The sequence below is a fragment of the Papio anubis genome, chromosome 17 (genome assembly GCF_008728515.1).
Source record: "Papio anubis isolate 15944 chromosome 17, Panubis1.0, whole genome shotgun sequence".
NCBI classification, from domain to species: domain Eukaryota; kingdom Metazoa; phylum Chordata; class Mammalia; order Primates; family Cercopithecidae; genus Papio; species Papio anubis.
In genome coordinates, this window is record NC_044992.1 from 5089013 (window position 1) to 5108417 (window position 19405).

General features: G+C 48.0%; 1 protein-coding gene across 19 annotated transcripts in view; it reads right to left on the reverse strand.

The window, feature by feature from the left end:
- Nucleotides 1-19405, reverse strand: part of NLRP1 (NLR family pyrin domain containing 1) — a 108317-nt gene that overhangs the window by 54750 nt on the left and 34162 nt on the right. For 15 of the 19 annotated variants that reach the window (XR_004179320.1, XR_004179318.1, XR_004179319.1 and 12 more), the window contains exons 1-5: nt 15400-16246; nt 14373-14549; nt 13561-13764; nt 5036-6749; nt 132-302 (exon numbers count right to left, since the gene is read on the reverse strand). Coding sequence is in view for 10 of the 19 variants with exons in the window: in XM_031657310.1 (XP_031513170.1) it covers nt 132-302; nt 5036-6749; nt 13561-13764; nt 14373-14549; nt 15400-15670 (2537 nt within the window). In the remaining 9 variants the exon portion in view is untranslated. Of the gene's footprint in view, nt 1-131; nt 303-5035; nt 6750-13560; nt 13765-14372; nt 14550-15399; nt 16249-19405 lie in introns of those variants that run through there. The other 4 variants (XM_031657307.1, XM_031657306.1, XM_031657305.1 and 1 more) reach the window with 4 other exon arrangements.

Sequence of the window (19405 nt, forward strand, 5' to 3'; positions counted from 1 at the left end):
GTCACCCTGGCCAGAGAGGGCCTCAATGAATATTTGATAAATACAAAGACAAATCCCTCAGCCCAGACTCAGCTTCCGCCTTGGATCTGTTCCCCATCCCTGCTTCAGAGCAGAACCCAGGTCAGACTCACCGCAGGGTCTCCAGGAGGCAGCGAGGGCGTCTCAGGGTCTTACAAAGACTCTTCACTGCAGAGTGGCTCAGCGAGTTTCCACTTAGGTCCAGCTCCTTCAGGTTTCTGGTGACCTTCAAGATGGAGAAGAGAATCTCCCAGTAGCCATCCGTGACTGGGACCCACCTGAACCTGAGGGGGAGAGAGGACACGAGAGATGTGATGTGTCTGGCAGGGGTTTGAGGTGCCCAGCTCTGCACAACACAATTGGGCTTTGTCCTCCTGAGCACCAGGCCACAGCAGGTAGTGCCATCTCCAGGACTGACCAGCCTCCCTGCCTGTCCGTCCCTGTCACCCAGGGCTAGGTCCCTCTCCTCCATGTGGCTCCTCATTCTACAGCCTTTACCATAGCACACTGAAGTGTTCATCTTGTATGTCTGTTTCCACCTCAGTCTGGGAGTTCCTTGAGGGCAGGGACAGACATTTGTCTTTTTTTTTTTTTTTAATCTGCACTGCTCAGCATAGCGCCTGGCTTCTGTGCTGGGCACTGCAGATAACAAAACAATTTTTCGTTACAAAATTTGACAGCCTTCCTCCCTTTGATGCAGACACACCTGTGTTCCTTTGGCACAGACATTCTGGAGTCCCAGTGCCCAGGAAAGAAGATGGGAGGCAGGAGCAGAGCCTGGGAGAGATGGCCTGAGGAAGGTGTTGTCATGGAAGACTGTGTATGATCATATGCACTACTGTCCAGGTTGGCTCACAGGGGACCCGATCCCCTTCCCAGGATAACAAGATCATGGAGAGGGTCTGCAGGAGAGAGACGGCCGTGGGGAGTGCCCTAGGAGGGAATATTTGCAGCCTGAGGGGAGGGGATGATGGGCTTTGTCTGAGAGTGTTAGAGTGGACTCCGACTCATGGGATTTCATTTAATCGATCTGTTTTCACACACTACTTTGATGACCTCATCTACCTCCAAGGCTTCGACTACTCAAAGCTCTATTCCAAGTTTCAGACTGAGTTTTCTATTTTCTGGCCGGATATCCCCACCTCGACATCCCAGTAATTCTTTGATCTAATTTGTCCCAACAAGTCCCCAACCTTAATTCATCTTTCTCCGTAAGTCTGCAGAGCCACGTGGGGGAAAGAAGCAGAGGCAAGGAGCTGCCTGCACATGGGCTCTGCTCCTCTGTGCCTCACTCCATCTCCTCAGCTGCAAAAAGAGGACAGCAACAGCACCTGCTGCAGAGGGGTATGTGAGAATTAAAAGCTACTACAGAGTATCCCGAAAGTCCTAGAGCAGTTTTAAGTTGTAATAACTGTGGAAGCACAAGTACTACAAACATCCAGAAAAAGCCAGCTGAGTGCAGTGGCCCTTGCCTGTAATCCCAGTACTTTAGGACGTAGAGGCAGGAAGATCGATTGAGCCCAGGAGTTTGGGCAACATAGTAAGATCCTGTTTCTACAGAAAATTAAAAAAATTAGCCGACGTGGTGGTGTACACCTGTAGTCCCAGCTACTCAGGAGGCTGAGGCAGGAGAATGGATTGAACCTGGGAGGCCAAGGTTGCAGTGAGGTATGGTCATGCCACCGCACTATTCCTGGGAGACACAGCGAGATCTCATCTCAGACACACACCCACACAGACACACACACACACACACACACGAAAAAAAGCCATAAATGAAAGTTTATTTGAATTTCTTTTACATTTAGTTTTGTGAAACTTGAAAAATACATTTTATATTTTTTATTTCCGTCAGCATTTGCCATCCTTAATCAAGGTGACTGGAAAAAAAATAAAAATTTATATTTGAAAATGCACAATGCTTAATCACACGCCGAATACCTGGAACCTCCCATCCTGCCATCTTCATTTCTTTAATATCTCTGGTTGGTTCTCCTCTTCCTTCCCACAGCCCTTGGCCAACCTCCACCCCTTCTTCCTGAACTTTCTTGTTTATAGTAGACGGCTTATTCTTCTGTCTGCCTAGACTAGCCGATTCAGTTCCTTGAAAATTTCTCCTCCCACTTGCGGCTGAAGCCTCTGACTTTCCCATGGCATTCTCTTAAGCTCCACTTGCTCCCGCCCATCCCAAACTCTCCTCTCTGGCCTGGTGTTCTCAGTTCCCTTTGCCCATCCCAGTCCCCATCCCCTGGCCAGCCACCATCTGGCCTCTGTCTGTAGCTGTTTGGAACTCTTCGAAGGTTTCCCATCTGTCCACTGCTACTTGCAGTACCTGTATCCAGGTCCTTTAAAACCTACCTCACATTTATAACTATGAACAACTAGAAACAGCTTACAATGGCCAAGAACAGGAGAATGGTCAAATCAGCCATGGCACTTTCCCTGTGGAATAGCATGTGGTCGTTCAAAATGGTGTTGTATCAGACTACTTAAAAATATATGAAGGGCTGGGCATGGTGGCTCACGCCTGTGACCCTAGCACTTTGGAAGGCCTAGGCAGGAGGATCATTTGAGGTCAGGAGTTCGAGACCAGGCTGGCCAACATGGTGAAACCCTGTTTCTACTAAAAAGACAAAAAAATTAGCTGCGTGTGGTGGCGCGTGCCTGTAATCCCAGCTACTCTGGAGGCTGAGGCATGAGAATTGCTTGAATCTGGGAGGCAGAGGTTGCAGTGAGCCCAGATCGTGCCACTGCACTCCAGCCTAGTGACAGAGCGAGACTGTCTATCTGTCTCTCTCTCTGTATCTCTTTCTCTCTATACACACACACACACATATGTATATGAAGGGCTAGGCATGGGGGCTCACGCTTGTGATTCCAGCACTTAGGGATGTCCAGGTGAGCAGACTGCTTGAGCCCCGGAGTTTGAGACCAGCTTGGTTAACGTAGCGAAACCCCATCTCTATGCAAAAATTTTACAAAAATTCTCGTTGCATGTTGGCATGCTCCTATAGTCTCAGCTTCTAGGGAGGCTGAGGTAAGAGGATCCTTTAAGCCTGGGTGGTCCAGGCTACAGTGAGCTGTGATTGCATCACTGCACTCCAGCCTTGGTGACAGAGCGAGACTCTGTCTCAGACAACAACAAACCAAAAAAAAAAAACAAAACCCCACACCCACACACAAGAAGATAGCCTTGATATATGAAGAAAATAAAACTGACTATAAAATAAAATGTACAATATGGTTTGATTTTGCCATAGAAATGTACATAGAAAAAAGACTGGGGTTCTTACAATTGACCACTATTTTTTTTTTTTTTTTTTGAGACTGAGTTTTGCTCTTTTGCCCAGGCTGGAGTGAAGTGGCACAATCTCAGCTCACTGCAACGTCTGCCCCTGAATAGTCAAGCGATTCTCCTGCCTCAGCCTTCCGAGCAGCTGGGATTACAGGTGCCTGACACCATGCTCGGCTAATTTATGTATTTTTAGTAGAAACGGGGTTTCACCATGTTGGCCAGGCTGGTGTCAAACTCCTGATCTCAGGTGATCCACCTGCCTCGGCCTCCCAAAGTGCTGGGATTACAGGTGTGAGCCACCACACCCGGCCAATTTTTAATGATGGTCATTTCATTTCAGAGTGATAGAATTCTGGTTGATACTACTTTTCATCTTTTTGCTTATGTACATATCCTTTTTTTTTTTTTTTTGAGGCAGAGTCTGGCTCTGTTGCCCAGGCTGGAGTTCAGTATTGCGATCTCGGCTGATTGGAAACTCTGTCTCCCAGATTCAAGTGATCCTCATGCCTCAGCCTCCCTAATAGCTGGGATTACAGGCGTGTGCCACCATGCCCAGATAATTTTTGTATTTTTTAGTAGAGATGGGGTTTTGCCATGTTAGCCAGGCTGGTCTTGAACCCCTGGCCTCAAGTGACCCACCTGCTTCGGCCTCCCAAAGTGCTGGAATTACAGGTGGAGGCACTTTACACATCTTTTTTTTTTTTTTTTTCCCCATAATGAACATGAATTTCATTGTGAGAAAGTTTTAAAAATTTGAATATGAAGACCCACATCAAACATTTCTTCCTCTGAGAATCTTTATTGTCCACTCATGTGATCACTCCCTTCCTTGGGCCACCACAGTACCTTGTCCATACCTCTACTGTTGTAGGCACCACACTCTGTTGTCATTAAATGAATGTTTGTCTTCTCCCCTATTGTTTGAGCTCCTTAAGGCAGGTATTGCGCTTTTTAATCTGTGATCTGTAGGGCCTGGCATAGAATCAGTGCTGAATAAATACTTATGGAATGAATCATCTAAAGCAGGACATAGACACATACCAATACCATGTGATCAATACTGCGACAGAAGTCGGGGAACCGGGATGGGGAAGTTCTCAGGGTTGCCGGGCTGGAGAATGGTTAGAGGAAGCTGCTCTTACACAACCAGAGGGTGGGTTTCAGGTTGAGTGCCTGGGGCAATGGTGGTACCACGGTCACAAATAATTATGAAGTCAGTTTTGCAGGGAAAAATAGGAAACTCTTTCTGCGAGCTGCTGGGGAAGATCTCAGGGCCAATGTCGTTGTCATGGAGAGGGTTCCTGAAGCAGCTGGAGGAGCAATTTCTCTGAGAGAATGAATGCCCAGAGAGAGGAGCAGGGGTAGGGGGGCTGCCTGATCCTTGGGGAGTGTGGGGGTAGCTAAGGTCAGCAGGAAGGGGGGAGCACGTCCAGGAGAGAAGGTGGGCGGTCATTCTAAGGGTAGAAGGAGAGGTGTAGACATGGCGGGGTGCAGTGGCCTCTCCAGAAGCAAGCAAGGCTTGCCCCACAGCTGGGCACTGCAGAGGGGCTTAGGTGGACAGAGCATGGTGGTCAGATTGGGTAGTTAGAAGTCACTGGCGACCCTGATCCTTTAGCCACCCCCGCCCCTGGCCAGGCTCAGGGAGCATGCCTCTGGTGCTCAGGTCACTCGGGCTTATGGACCGACAGAGGAGCTGGAGACATGGGTATTTTGGGTACTCACAGGACTATCCCGGTGGGGCTCCATGCTGGTCTGTGCTGCCTGCCCTCAATCAGCTGAAGCTTCTTCACGTGGCGGCAGAATTGAATGCAGAAAGTGCACACCAGGAGCTCCATGTCTGTTTCCACACACATGCCCATTTCTTGGAAATCGGCCATCATTTGTGTCAGGAACGTTTTGTTCTGAGTCTCGTACAAACAGTGGAGGAAGTCCAGAGAGTGTGGCTGTAGCAGGGGCCGCAGGGACGGGACCCACTGCATCAGGTTCCTCCCCTGAGACAGCCGGCAGTTAAAGATGTTCTCCATCGCTCTCTTCCCCTCATCACTTAACAGGCCCAATAGGAAACGTGTGGTTGGTGCCCCAAACAGGCCATGTGTTCCATATGCTTCTAGCAACTTTTCCAAATCTATGATGCAATTAGCATGTTTACCTCTCCCCTTCTTATCCAAGGCATAGGACATTGCTGCAAAGAACTCCTGGAAACAGAGGTGAATGAAGCTGTAGCTCAGAGGGATGGGGTGCTCTTGAAGAATACCCATCTTTAAGAGGGTAGAGATGATGGCCCCATCTAACTCATGCTTCCTGAGGTCATCTCGGCTGAAAAGGGTCTTTTTTTGCCAGATGCTCTCAGCAGCCAGAGAGCAGACGTCCCCGAGCTGGGGCCCCAACGGCTGAGCTTGGAGAGCCTGGGAAAGGTAATGCAGACAGAGGGTCGTGGTGGTCTTGGAGGTCAGTGTGAGTTCTTCCTTCCGCTTCATCTGCTCCATCAGGCAGGTGCAGGCCAGCCAGGACACCCAGGGCACGAGACATAGGGCCCAGAGCTCTTTGTTTGATTTGATCAACCCAAGGGCTCTAATTGCTTGCCTTTCATCTGTGAAATATTTGTAGAAATATTCCCTCCTGCTGGACTCAGAGAACCCCAGGACCTCTACCCAGCGTGCCTGCTCCAAAGAAGGAATGAGGTTCTGCAGAGCTGTGGTCCGAGCCGTGATCAGGAAGGATGCCTCGGGAAGTATGGTTTTCCCCAGCAAACTGCCCAGCAGTGCATCCGCCGGCTGTGGCTGGCTCCAGTGCAGACAGAGCTCGGAACTCGACTCCTGCAAGACCCATCTTGGCTCATCCACACCGTCGAGGATGAAGAGCAGCCGCTCTGGCCTGGACAGGATCTGTCTAATGGGAGCCTGAGCGGCTGTCCAGTCTTTCCCGATGAGTTCAGCGAGACTCACCGCCTCGCACTGGGCCAGCTCTCTGCAGCTGAGGTAGAAGACATGCTGGAAGCGGTCCCCATACAGCTGGCCTCTCCCCCAGGCTTCCCTCACCTGCCTGGCCAGTGTTGACTTCCCAATTCCAGCAGCCCCCTGCAGTATGACTATGCGAGGTTCTTGGGTATCCAGGCCTGGGCCAAATAAGTCTCTGATCTCAATTAAACGTCCTCGATCCTCCTCCACATTTTCCTCCGCATCATGAGGCCAGCTTCCCTTGACCAGCGGCTTATGGTTTCTGGGGTGAGGTCTTTGTAGAAGTAGCAGCTGTGTGAAATTTTGGTTCAAATCCTCATTTTTCCAGGACCATGTGGAACAGAGGCTCTCTCTCGCAGAAGGCTCCCATGGGTGGTGGTGGGGCTGTAGGCTGGTGTGCACCAGTGGGGGCATTCCTACTGCTGCCTCCCATGGAGGCCTGCCTTTCTCTGATTCCTCTCTCTCTCTTTCTCTGATTCCTAAGTAAGGGAGGGAAAGAAGGAACATAAAGGTAGAGAATAGAAGAATGAGTGAATTAATTAAACAACTGTTTTAGGCACCTATTCCAAGCCACACACTGCGCTGGCTGCAGACACTGGTATGTTCTCGCCATGCGGCGGAAGGAGCATGTGCTTTGCGGTAGAAGATCCCAGTTCAAGTCTTGACTCAACCAAGTCACCCTCCCTGAATGACTTTCCTTCACTGAATATTTATCAAGGGCTTACTATGTGCCAGGTGCTGCTACAGGGGCTGGGGATAAAGAGTGAACAAAACAGACACAACTCTCTGTCCTCACTAAGCACGTGATGCCCGCCATTAGCCCCTGTGAGCCTCAGTTTTCTCATCCGTAAGCTGGGGGTTGTAGGAGGTCATGGATTTGTGGAGGAGATACCAGAGTGTGTAGCAGATGCTGACAGCATCCCCTGAGCACCCACTGTTGCGGTACCTGCCAACCGTGTCCCTCGGCAACAGCTGTGGTCATCTGTCTGAGGGCTCTTTCTGCCTGTAAGCCAGGCAGGCCAGAAATACTGGGGGATAGTTCTCCAGTCCAGGAGATGCCCTTAGTGGATGACAGATGGGGGTCCCTTGCCCCCAGTGCAGATAACACTCAGGCGTGTTCTCACCGTCTCCCAGACATCCGCATCAGCATGGAGCCTGCGGATGCAATGACATTCATAGGCTCAAAGTAAAGGGATGGGGAAAAATCCACCAAGCAAATGGAAAACAAACAAAAGCATGGACTGCCATTCTAATCTCAGACCAAACTTCAAATCAACAACATTCAACAAAGACAAAGAAAGGCATTACATAATAATAAAGGGTTCAATTCACCAAGAAGACTTAACTTTTTTTTTTTTTTCTTGAGACGGAGTCTCGCTCTGTCGCCCAGGCTGGAGTGCAGTGGTGCGATCTCGGCTCGCTGCAAGCTCCGCCTCCTGGGTTCATGCCATTCTCCTGCCTCAGCCTCCCGCGTAGCTGGGACTACAGGCCCACCACTAGGCCCGGCTAATTTTTTATATTTTTAGTAGAGTCGGGGTTTCACCGTGTTAGCCAGGATGGTCTCGATCTCCTGACCTCGTGATCCACCTGTCTCCGCCTCCCAAAGTGCTGGGATTACAGGCGTTTGAGCCACCACGCCCAGCCAACTTAACTATTATGAATATATATGCACCTAATACAGGAGCACCCAGATTCATAAGACAAGTTCTAAGAGACTGATGAAGAGACTTAGATAACCATATAGTACTAATGGGAGACTTCAACACTCACTGACAGTATTGAACAGATCATCAAGGCAGAATACTAACAAAGATATTTGGGACCTAAATTCGACACTTGACCAAATGGGCCTAACAGACATCTACAGAACTCTCCACCTCAAACAACAGAATATATATTCTTCTCATTTGCGCATGGCATATACTGTAAAATCAACCACACAATCTGCCATAAAAAGTTCTCAGTAAATTAAAAAAAAAAACACAAATCATATCAGCCACACTCTTGGACCACTGCACAATTAAAAAAAATCAATACAAAGAAGATAGCTCAAAACCATACAATTCATAGAAATTAAACAACCTGCTCCTGAGTGGTGTTTGGGTAAACAATGAAATTAAGGCAGAAATAAAAAAATTCTTTGAAACCAGTGAGAACAAAGATACAATATACCAAATCTTTGGGACACAGATAAAACGATGTTAACAGGAAAGTTTATAGCAGTAAATGCCCATATCAAAAAGTTAGAAAAATCTCCAATTAGCAACCTAACATCACAAATAGAAGAATTAGAAAAACAAGAGCAAATCAATCCCAAAGCTAGCAGAAGACAAGAAATAACCAAAATCAGAGCTGAACTGAATGAAACTGAGATGGAAAAAACCATACAAAAGATCAACAAAACCAAAAGTTCATTCTTTGGAAGAATAAATAAGACCGATAGACCACTAGCTAGACTAATAAAGAAAAAAAAAGATAGAAGATCCAAATAAACACAACAAGAAATGACAAAGAGGACATTACCACCGACCCCACAGAAATACAGAAACCCTCAGAGACTATTATGAACACCTCTATACACAGAAATTAGAAAAACCTACAAGAAATAAATTCCTAAGACTGAACTAGGAAGAAATTAAAACTCTGAACAGAGCGATAATGAGTTCTAAAATGGAATCAGTAACAAAAATTCTAACAACCAGAAAAGGCCAGGACCAGATAGATTCACAGCTGAATTCTACCAGACATATAAAGAAGAGCTGGTACAATTTCTACTGAAATTATTCCAAAAAATTGAGGAGAAGGGGACTCCTTTTGAACATAGGTGCAAAAATCTTCAGCAAAATACTAGCAAACTGAATCCAGCAGCACATCAAAAAGCGAATTCACCACAACCAGATAGGTTTTATCTCTGGGATGCATGTTTGATTCAACATATGCAAATCAATAAATATGATCCATCACATAAACAGAAGTAAAAAAGCCTCCACATGATCATCTCAATAGATGCAGAAAAGGCATTTGATAAAATTCAACATCCTTTAATGTTAAAACTCTCAATAAATTAGACATTGAAGGAGCATACCTCAAAATAATAAGGTCCATTTATGACAAAACCACAGCCAACATCATACAGAATGGGTAAAAGCTGGAAGTATTCTCCTTGAGAACCAGAACAAGACAAGGATGCTCCTTCTCACCATCTATTCAACATAGTACTAGACGTCCTACCCAGAGCAATCAGGTAAGAGAAAGAAGTAAAAGACATCCAAATAGGAAGAGAGGAAGACAAAGTATCTCTGTTTGCAGATGTTATGATTTTACACCTAGAAAACCTCCTAGTCTCTGCCCCATATCTGCTAGATCTGATAAACAACTTCAGCAAAGTTTTAGGATGCAAAACCAATTTCTTCTATTGGGTAATAAGTATTATGTAACATTGTGCAATGTTGGTGCATTTCCATAAACCAACAACATCCAAGCTGATTGTCAAATCAAGAATGCAATCCCATTCACAATAGCCACAAAAAAGTACTTAGGAATACATCTAACCAGGATTGTGAAAGATCTCTATAGCAAGAACTACAAAACACTGCTGAAAGAAATCAGAGATGACACACACACAAAGGGAAAACATTCCATGCTCATGAATAGTAATAATCAATATTGTCAAAATGGCCATACTACTCCAAGCAATTTACAGATTCAATGCTATTCCTATCAAACAACCAATGACATTCTTCACATAATTAGAAAAAGAATTCTAAAATTAATATGGAACCAAAAGAGAGCCCAAATAGCCAAAGCAATTCTAAGTAAAAAATAACAAATCTGGAGGCATCACATTACCTATTTTTAAACTATACTACAAGGCTACAGTAATCAAAACAGCATGCTACTGCTATAAAAGCAGACACACAGACCAATGGAACAGAATAAAATGCCCAAAAATAAAGCTGCATACCTACAACCATCTGATCTTTGATAATGTTGACAAAAACAAGCAATGGGGAAAGGATTCCCTATTCAATAAGTGATGCTGAGATAACTGGCTAGCCATATGCAGAAGATTGAAACTGAACCCCTTCCTTATACAATATACAAAGATCAGTGGAAGATGGATGACAGGCTTAAATATAAAACCTAGAACTTTAAACACCCTGAAGAAAACCTAGGAAATACCATTCTGAACCTAGGTCCTGGCAAAAATTTCATGAGGAAGATGCCAAAAGCAATTGCAATGAAAACAAAAATTGACAAATGGGACCTAATTAAACTAAAGAACTTCCACACAGCAAAAGAAACTACCCACAAAGTAAATAGACAACCCACAGAATGGGAGAAAATATTTGCAAACTACCCATCTGACAAAGTTGGAATATCCAGAATCTATAAGGAACTTAAACACATAAACAAGTCAAAAACAATTCCATTAAAAAGTGGACAAACGGCTGGGCGTGGTGGCTCATGCCTGTAATCCCAGCACTTTGGGGACTGAGGCAGGCAGATCACTTGAGGTCAGGAATTCGAGACCAGCCTGGCCAACAGGCCATCTCCACTAAAAAATACAAAAATTAGCCGGGTGTGATGGTGCACACCTGTAATCCCAGCTACTTGGGAAGCTGAGGCAGGAGAATCCCTTGAGCCTGGGAGCAGGGAGGTTGCAGTGAGCAGAGATCGCACCACCGCACTCCAGCTTGGATGACAGTGCGAGACTGTCTAAAAAAAAAAAAGTGGACAAAGGACGCTGATAGATACTTCAAAAGAAGACATACACATGACCAACAGCATATGAAAAAATGCTCAATATCACTTATTATTAGAAAAATGCAAATCAAATCCACAATGAGATACTACTGCACACCAATCAGAATGGCTATAACTAAGAAGTCAAAAAATAACAGATGTTGGTGAGATTGCAGAGAAACAGGAACACTTGTACACTGCTGGTAAGAATGTAAATTAGTTCAGCCACTGTGGAAAGCAATTTGGCGATTTCCCAAAGAACTCTGAACTACCATTCAATCTAGCAATCCCACTATTGGGTATATACCCAAAGGAATGTAAATCATTCTACCATAAAGATGCATGCACATGTATGTTCACTGCAGCACTAGTCACAATAGCACCAGTATGGAATCAACTATAGACTGGTTAAAGAAAATGTGGTACATTTGCAAATGGAATACTACACAGCCATAAAAAAGAATGAGATCATGCCTTTGCAGCAACTTGGATGGAGCTGGAGAGCATTATAAGCAAACTAACACAGGAACAGAAAACCAAATACTGCATGTTCTCATTCATAAGTTAGGGCTAAACATTGAGTACACATGGACACAAGAAAAGGAACAATAGATACTGTGACCTTTTGATGGTGAAGAGTGGGAGGAGCCAGGCCGAGCCTGGCGCGGTGGCTCACTCCTGTAATCCCAGCACTTTGGGAAGCTGAGGCAGGCAGATCCTGAGGTCAGGAGATTGAGACCATCCTGGCTAACACGGTGAAACCCCATCTCTACTAAAAAGACGAAAAATTAGCCAGGCATGGTGGTAGGCGCCTGTAGTCCCAGCTACTCGGGAGGCTGAGGCAGGAGAATGGCGTAAACCCGGGAGGCGGAGCTTGCAGTGAGTGGAGATCGTGCCACTGCACTCCAGCCTGGGCAACAGAGCGAGACTCCGTCTCAAAACAAACAAACAAAACAAAAAAACAAAAACAAAAACTACCTAAAAGGTACCATGCTTATCACCAGGGCGACAAGATAATTTGTCCAGCAAACACTTGTGACACATAATTTACCTATGTAACAAACCTGCACATGTGTTTCTGAAACTAAAAGGTTTTTTTTTTTTTTTTTTTTTTTTAAAGTTCCCTATTTGAAGAATTCCCTTAGAATTTTGAATCAGGGTAAAATGTATTTCCCTTGCATTGGTCTTTTCTATTAACAGGTATTGTGTAACCCATTATATTTCCCCTTTTGCCAGTGTTGCTAGAATGTCCACAACCCATGGAACCTTTATTTATAGCACTGAGTTAGTCTTTGTGGTTTTCATACTTGTTTTTTCACTTTTAAAGTTATTGCATTTTTATGCTTCTATAGATGGCTCTGATGTCTTTATATTCTTCCTTTCTTCCTTCTTTTCTGTTTTTCAGTTTTAATTTTCTTTACTGTTTATTTGGGTTTTCTAATTCACAAAATCATTTTGAGAAAAAGTTATCTTTGTGGTTCCCAGATACAGAAAGAAGCAACTAAGAGTCAAGTATTAGAATCTTCCTTTCTTGACCTTGTTGCAGATTCTGTTTTCCTTAGTTTAACTTGAATGTTGATCTTTCCTTATATACCCTATCAAGATTTTAAAAATAGGGGTTTATTTATTTTTTATTTTAGACTCAGGCGGTATATGTGCAGGTTTGTTACATGGCTTCTTCTTTTTTTTTTTGAATGGCAAATGGTGTGAATAATTAAGTAAACTGATAATACTTTGAGCCTAGGCCATATAGGACCACGAAGTCTACAAGTTTACTCCTAGCTGGGTGCAGAAGAAATCCTTTTAACTTAACATCTCCCAGATTTCAAAGGAGGCATCCTCTGGCATTGAGAGGCAGTGTAGTTAGTGGTTAAGGAGCCTGTGGCATCAGGAGCCTCTGTACCTGTGGCTTTAGTATGACTGTCCTCATTGCCCACATGAGGGCACCCCCTATGTAAGAGTTAAATGTGTGGACTGCTGGATGAGAGTGAAGGCTGAATTCCATCTTTGCTAGTACTAACTGTGGGACTATCTTTCTGATCCTTGGTTTTCTCATCTCCATGGTATGATAATAGCAATATTTATCTCATGGAGTGGTTGTAAAATTTAAGGCCAATGTACACGTAAAGCCCTGGACATGGTCTAACCCAGAGTGTCCAGTGAGCACTGATGGGCATGGGACTAGCTGTAGGCCACTTGTGGGATGAGGAGCTCAGTGGAAATTGAACCCATCTCTCCTGACCCCAGGCCAGTGCCCTGTCCAGTAAACCAGGTGATGTGTAACCCCATCCAGCCTCCCCCATCCTTGCTCTGTTGTCCCCCTGATGTGCTGGGTAACACATCTGTATTTTGATGCCCAGGGGCCTCCTGGAACCAGTGCCTTGGACCAGTGGAGAGGCTCCAAGGGTGGGATTTCCTGAGGGAAATTTCAGATGTTTTCCAGAACCTCTGCTCAGCCTGCCAACCTGGTCCCCAGGGGACTCTCTGTCCATGCATTTGCCTCTCCCACCTCACCACCCCGCCAGGAGCTCAATAGGGTCTCACCTGTGTAGTAATTTCCTGACGTTTCATCCAGAGGCCACTGGGTCCCAGGAGCCTCCTGCTCCCTGGGTGCTAGGCTGGGCTGAGGTGGGGATCCCCAGCTCGCCAGCACTGCTGTGGATGTGGGGGCATTGGGCGACTCCTGGCTTGGAGACTCAAAGTCTGGGGAGCTTGGGAAAGCTTGGTAGAGGAGTGAGGAAGAGATTTCTGGGGGGAATTAAAAGAAAAATGACCATTTACTGAACATTTATTTTCTTTTAGGTGCATATATTTTAAACTCTCACAACAGTCCTGAGAGATGGGTCTTAATAATATTATTTTAAAAACCATGTTAAAGTAGAGGGACAATTTTATTCTCTTAGTAGTGAAGAGAGAAGTCATGTGAGGGAGCTGGCTTGGGCCGAGGACTAAGCCTAGCCTCTTCTTGGGGTCTGTCTGGAAAAGAGAGTCCTCCTCGGAACTTCTGGACCACCCTGACCCTCAGGATCTTCACAGCCCACCAATATTATGAGCCGGGTTCTCCTCGGGCAAGGACCATGTCACCCATGACACCCAGCTGGGTAAGACTCATGGCCTGACTCATACAGGTCTCAGCTTCCCCATCTGTCAAATGGGGAGGGGTGCAATCTCTCCCCTGAGGGGTCCCTGAAAGGTCACTTCCAGGCCTGCCTCTCACAGCCCACCCTGGCTCCCCTGTCCTTCTTCTGAGGTCCCCCATGTCAGGTCCCCATGCACAGACATGATCATCTGGGCGCAGCCCATCAGCAGATTTGCAGCTCCACCCAGGGCTGTCGGCCGGACTCAGCAAGCATCACCTCTCCAGCGGCGTCCAGATGTGTCAGGCAGCTGTCTCAAAACCCTTCTCTCTGAGCCCTGGGTGCACTCCCCTGGCAATTCACGGTTCCAGGGCCTCAGCACTGCGGTGGAGGTGGGTTGGCTGGGAGACCCCAGGTGGGGTTCACTTGGGCTGTAGGGGAATGAGGGAGAGTAGCCTACAGGAAAGAGATAAAGAGGTTGGAGACACATTACAGGGGCAGGGGCAGGGGCAGGTGCCAGGGAACTGAGCAGGTCTCCTGTCTCAACCAAGAGAGGTCAGGATACACCAGCGAACCCGCTGCAGCCCTCTACAACCTCCTCTAGAGGCTTGTCTGAAGAATGATGCTCTTACAGATACTGCCAGGCAAAAAGTCCTGGTCTGGGATCAGGAAATTTGCGTATCTGTCTTGGTCCTGACTACCTCCCTGCGTAAATCACTGCTCCTCACGAACCTCAGCTGTGCTTCATTGGGCCAACGGCATCTGCCACCCAGGGCGGCTAATAGTAATAATAACAGCAGCAGCAGCAACAACAGGGGAGATCTTATTTATTGAGCACTTACTGTATGTCAGACTCTGTGCTAAATGTTTAACCTGGATGATCTCTTTTAACCCTCACACAGCCCAGGGAGGCAGGCTCTCACTCTCCCATTTTGCAGAGACACAGGCAGAGAGCAGCGAAGTGATTGGCCCAGGGTGATAGTGCCAGGACTGGGGATAGAGACTGACTCCCAAGTCTGTGCTCATAACTACAATGCCAGGCAAGTACTGGGAATGCACTTGAATAGGAGACGGTGTGGGGCTCTGAGGTGAGCAAGGGCCCCCCAGCAAGCCTCCTGGCTCAAGTGTAGTCTGGGGCCTGGATCCGCCTTTGACAGGGCAGTTCCACGTCACTGCCCAGAGGAAGGCCTGGCAGGGAGGGCTCAGTGGTGGGGGGGGGGTTCCAAGAGGGCAGGGCAGGGCAGGGCAGGGCAGGAGTGGGGGCCAGGGGATGTTCAGCGGGCAGAGGGGTCCTTTGGCTACTCACCTGCCCCTTCCCAGGCTTGGGTGCACAGTGACCACAGCCCCATCTGCTCCCAGGTACGGAGGGCTAGGTCCCAGGCCCGCTGCTCCCCATACTGAGCCACCAGGTATGAGGCCACCTCCATGCCACTCGTCTTCTCTGGCCGAGCGGGTGTCTCACCTGAAGAGCCGCTGGAGTGCACTTTACTGGCGAACAGAAGCTGGAACTCCTTCAGCTCCTCCTTCTTCAGGAGCTCCAAGTAACAGGCCAGGCGGCCCCAGGCTCCGCCAGCCATCTCTGTCCCAGAATTCAGGGCGTGTCTGGGGGATGGTTCACGGGTGGTGAGGGTATCAGGCAGGCAGAGAACAGTGCTGTCCTTTGCCTTGCTCTTACCGTCTCCTATTCAGCATTCAGAGCCCAGTTTTATAAATCCCAGGGCACCTGCAGATAGATGCCGATGGAGGCGGAGTGGTAGGAAAAGCCAGGGGAGGGAGGGGCCCAGAGGGGCCTGCGAGACCCTGGAAGAAGTCAGCTGACAGGGAGGTGCTGGGATGGGGCCCAGGACCAGGCAGGGAGGGGGAGGGGGAGGGGAGATGTGGTGACGGGGGATGGGGTGTGGGCAACGCTCACTGTTCTGTGTTCCTCAGATTCTTCCCTCTCCTGGGTCCTGGACTCCTGAGATCAACCGTGGAGCTGCAAGGCTGAGAAGAGGTGGGGTAGGAGGAGCGGAAGAGCAAGGAATGGGCTTTCAGAACCCAAGAGCGGAGCCCAGGGCTACTGGTTCCCAGGTCTCGTCAGACCTCTCCTGGCCCTGGGGCACCGACCAGCAAGAACAGCCCGCAGTCAACAAGAGTGGGAAGGAAACGTCACACACCCCCCCTCCCCGGAGGAAACTCACAAGGGGCGTGGCCAGGGGGTAGGCTCAAACCAAGCCTGGGTAGACCAGACTCAGAGTCACATATTCAGATGGGCCACATGACATCGATAGGCGGACCAGGGGCACAGGCCCAGACTAGCTGATGCTGCAGCAGGTATACGCCCATACTACACACGGGCACTCCGCCCGCCCGTCACCTAGAGACTGTCTGCAGAGCCAGGATGCAGAGACTCTCCAAGCAGTTGTGTCTACAATCCAGGACCAGCCTCTCAGGGTGGGCGGGGACTCCTGTGTCTGCCCGGGCAGCTCCTTATTGGGAAACATTAGAACTGGGCCAGGGAGCGTTTTTCCCAGCCTCTCATGGTTTTGGGAGCTTGTTGAGTTGCACTGCATGTCCTGCCATGCTACCAGGGGCACTGAGGCATGTGTCCCAGGCCCAGGGGGCTGTTTGCCTTGTGGGCAGCCCAGCACTTAGCTGGTGAACACTTCCACCTGAAAGCAGAACCGCTCCTTCCTCATTCTCGCAAGCAGGCCTCGGGGAGCTAGGTGCGGACTTCCTCTTTGGTGGAATCTGCAAGATGCCGCTGACTCCAGGTTGAGGAATGACATTACCCAACTCATTTGCTGATGTAACACACCACCAGGAATTTCTGGAGATGCTTTGGTTTCACTTGGACTGGCAGAGCCCAGGCTTCAACCCACGGCTTGCTTGGACAAGGACTCCTTATGTGCCTGATTTATTTCTTTGAGCCTCAGTTTGCCCATCTATTAAATGAGACATCATAGGTTTACCAAGAGGCTTCAATTCAGCAAAAGGTCTTATTAGAGTCTTTCTCTATCGCCCAGGCTGGAGCGCAGTGGCAAGATCTCGGCTTACCGCAACCTCCGTCCACCTCCCGGGTTCCAGCGATTCTCCTGCCTCAGCCTCCTGGGCAGCTGAGATTGCAGGTGCGCACCATCACACCCAGCTAATGTTTTTTCTAATTTTAGTAGAGATGGGGTTTCACCATGTTAGCCAGGCTGGTGTCGAACTCCTGATCCAAGGTGATCTGCCCACCTTGGCCTCCCAAAGTGTTGGGATTACAGGTGTGAGCCTCCGTGCCTGGCCTAAATAAATTTTATAAATGTTAAGTTTTTAAAAATGGCTAATAAGCACATTGTAGGGCATTCTAACATCAGACTGACCAGAAGTGGAAAAGCGCTGTGCTAAAAGTGGGATGATCAGGAGGCTCTGAGCACTCCGTGAAGGACCCTAAGACTCCCTATAGTGGGAGGAATGGCCTGGGGGAGGGCTGTGTGGGTTCTTTTTCCTCCTCAACACCAGCCAGTTCTGACACCGACTTGTGTCCTACAGTGCAATTCTGACACTAACTGCCTGGAGTCGGCATCAAACCCCACAGGTTTAGGGGCTCAGTGAAGGGCTGGCCTCATATCAGATGCCAGTTGCAAATGGGGTGCCTAGACCGCTGGCACCTCTGACTGACTTGGTGACAAATGTAAGGGTTTCCACAGCCTTCGGCAGGTTCAATAATTTACTGAAGTGACTCACAGGACTGAGAAAAGCACTTTATTACTATCGGTTCATGATGAAAGATACAGCTCAGGAATAGCCAAATGGAAGAGATGCCAAAGTCAAGATGTGGGTGGGGGAGGGGGCACAGCGCTTCCTTGCCCTCCTGGGCACCCCATTCTCCCTGTCCCTTCCTGCTTCACTAACCTGGAAGCTCTCCAAACCCCAAACAAACAAAACTGTGGGGTTTTCTTGGAGGTTTCACCTCATAGGCATAATTGATTAAATCACTGGCCACTGGAGATCCACTCAACCTGTTAAACAGATCAGAAACCTGACCCATCCCACTACGCCCACCGGGGCCGCGGGTCCAGCCCTCAATCGTCTCTTACCGGGATCATTGTGCTAGCCTCCCACGTGTTCCCCACCCATGCTGACGCTGCCCCTTTACCGTCTACGCTCCGTCTAGCAGCCAGAATTATCCACTTAAAGCATAAATTAGGTCAGGTCACTTCTCAGCTCAAAACTTTCCCATACTCCCCATCTCACTCTGAGTAAAACCAAAGTCCAACCAAAGGCGCGGTGACTCATGCCTGTAATCCCAGCACTTTGGGAGGCTGAGGCGGGAGGATCACTTGAGGCCAGCAGTTCAAGACCAGTCTGGGAAACATGTCAAGACCCTGTCCCTATGAAATAATATTAAAAAACTTCCCAAATCCGGCCAGGCACAGTGGCTCATGCCTGTAAATCCCAGAACTTTGGGAGGCTGAAGTGGGCAGATCACCTGAGGTCAGGAGTTCAAGACCAGCCTGGCCAACATGGTGAAATCCCATCTCTGATAATACAAAAGAAAAAAAAAATTATCCTGGTGTGGTGGCGCACGCCATAATCCTTAAGGAGGCTGAGACAGGAGAATCGCTTGAACCCAGGAGGCAGAGATTGCAGTGAGCCAAGATCATGCCATTGCACTCCAGTCTGGGCGACAAGAACGAAACTCAGTCTCAAACAAAACAAAACAAAAAACCAAACAACAACAACAAAAACTTCCCAAATCCCCCAAAGTCCTCCCAGTGGCTCCCGGGGGCTGCATGATCTAGCCCCTGATATCTCTCCGGCATTATCTCCTACACTATCTCCCTCTCTCACTCTGCTCTGGGTCCTCGTAATCTCTTGCCTGTTCCTTGAATACGCCAAGAATACTCTCACTCCAGGGCCTTTGCACTAGTCTTTCCATTGTCTTGGAATGGTCTCTCCAGATATTGAGAGGTGTGTGCTATCGAACCGCCTGCTAAGTAGTAGGTGGGTGCTTCATTTCTCTGCACGACACTTATTACTGCCTGATGTTACAGACTCGTTTATCTTCTGTCACCCCTTCCTGCCGATAGAATGTTAGGTCCCTGGAGACAGGACTTTGCTTGTTTTGTTCGCTGTTGTATCCGCTATGCCTAAATCACAGCCTGGCCCACAATGTCAGCACAATCAATGCCACAGACATGGAATGTCTTTTGAACCCTTTCCTTTTATCCTTCTAAACAGCTACTCACTCTGGCCACTAGATGGCACTCAAGTACTTTCTGTGCATTGAAGCAGCCTCATGGGTTTGGTGGCGAGGACTCACTGGCCCTCTCTGAGCCTGAAGTTTT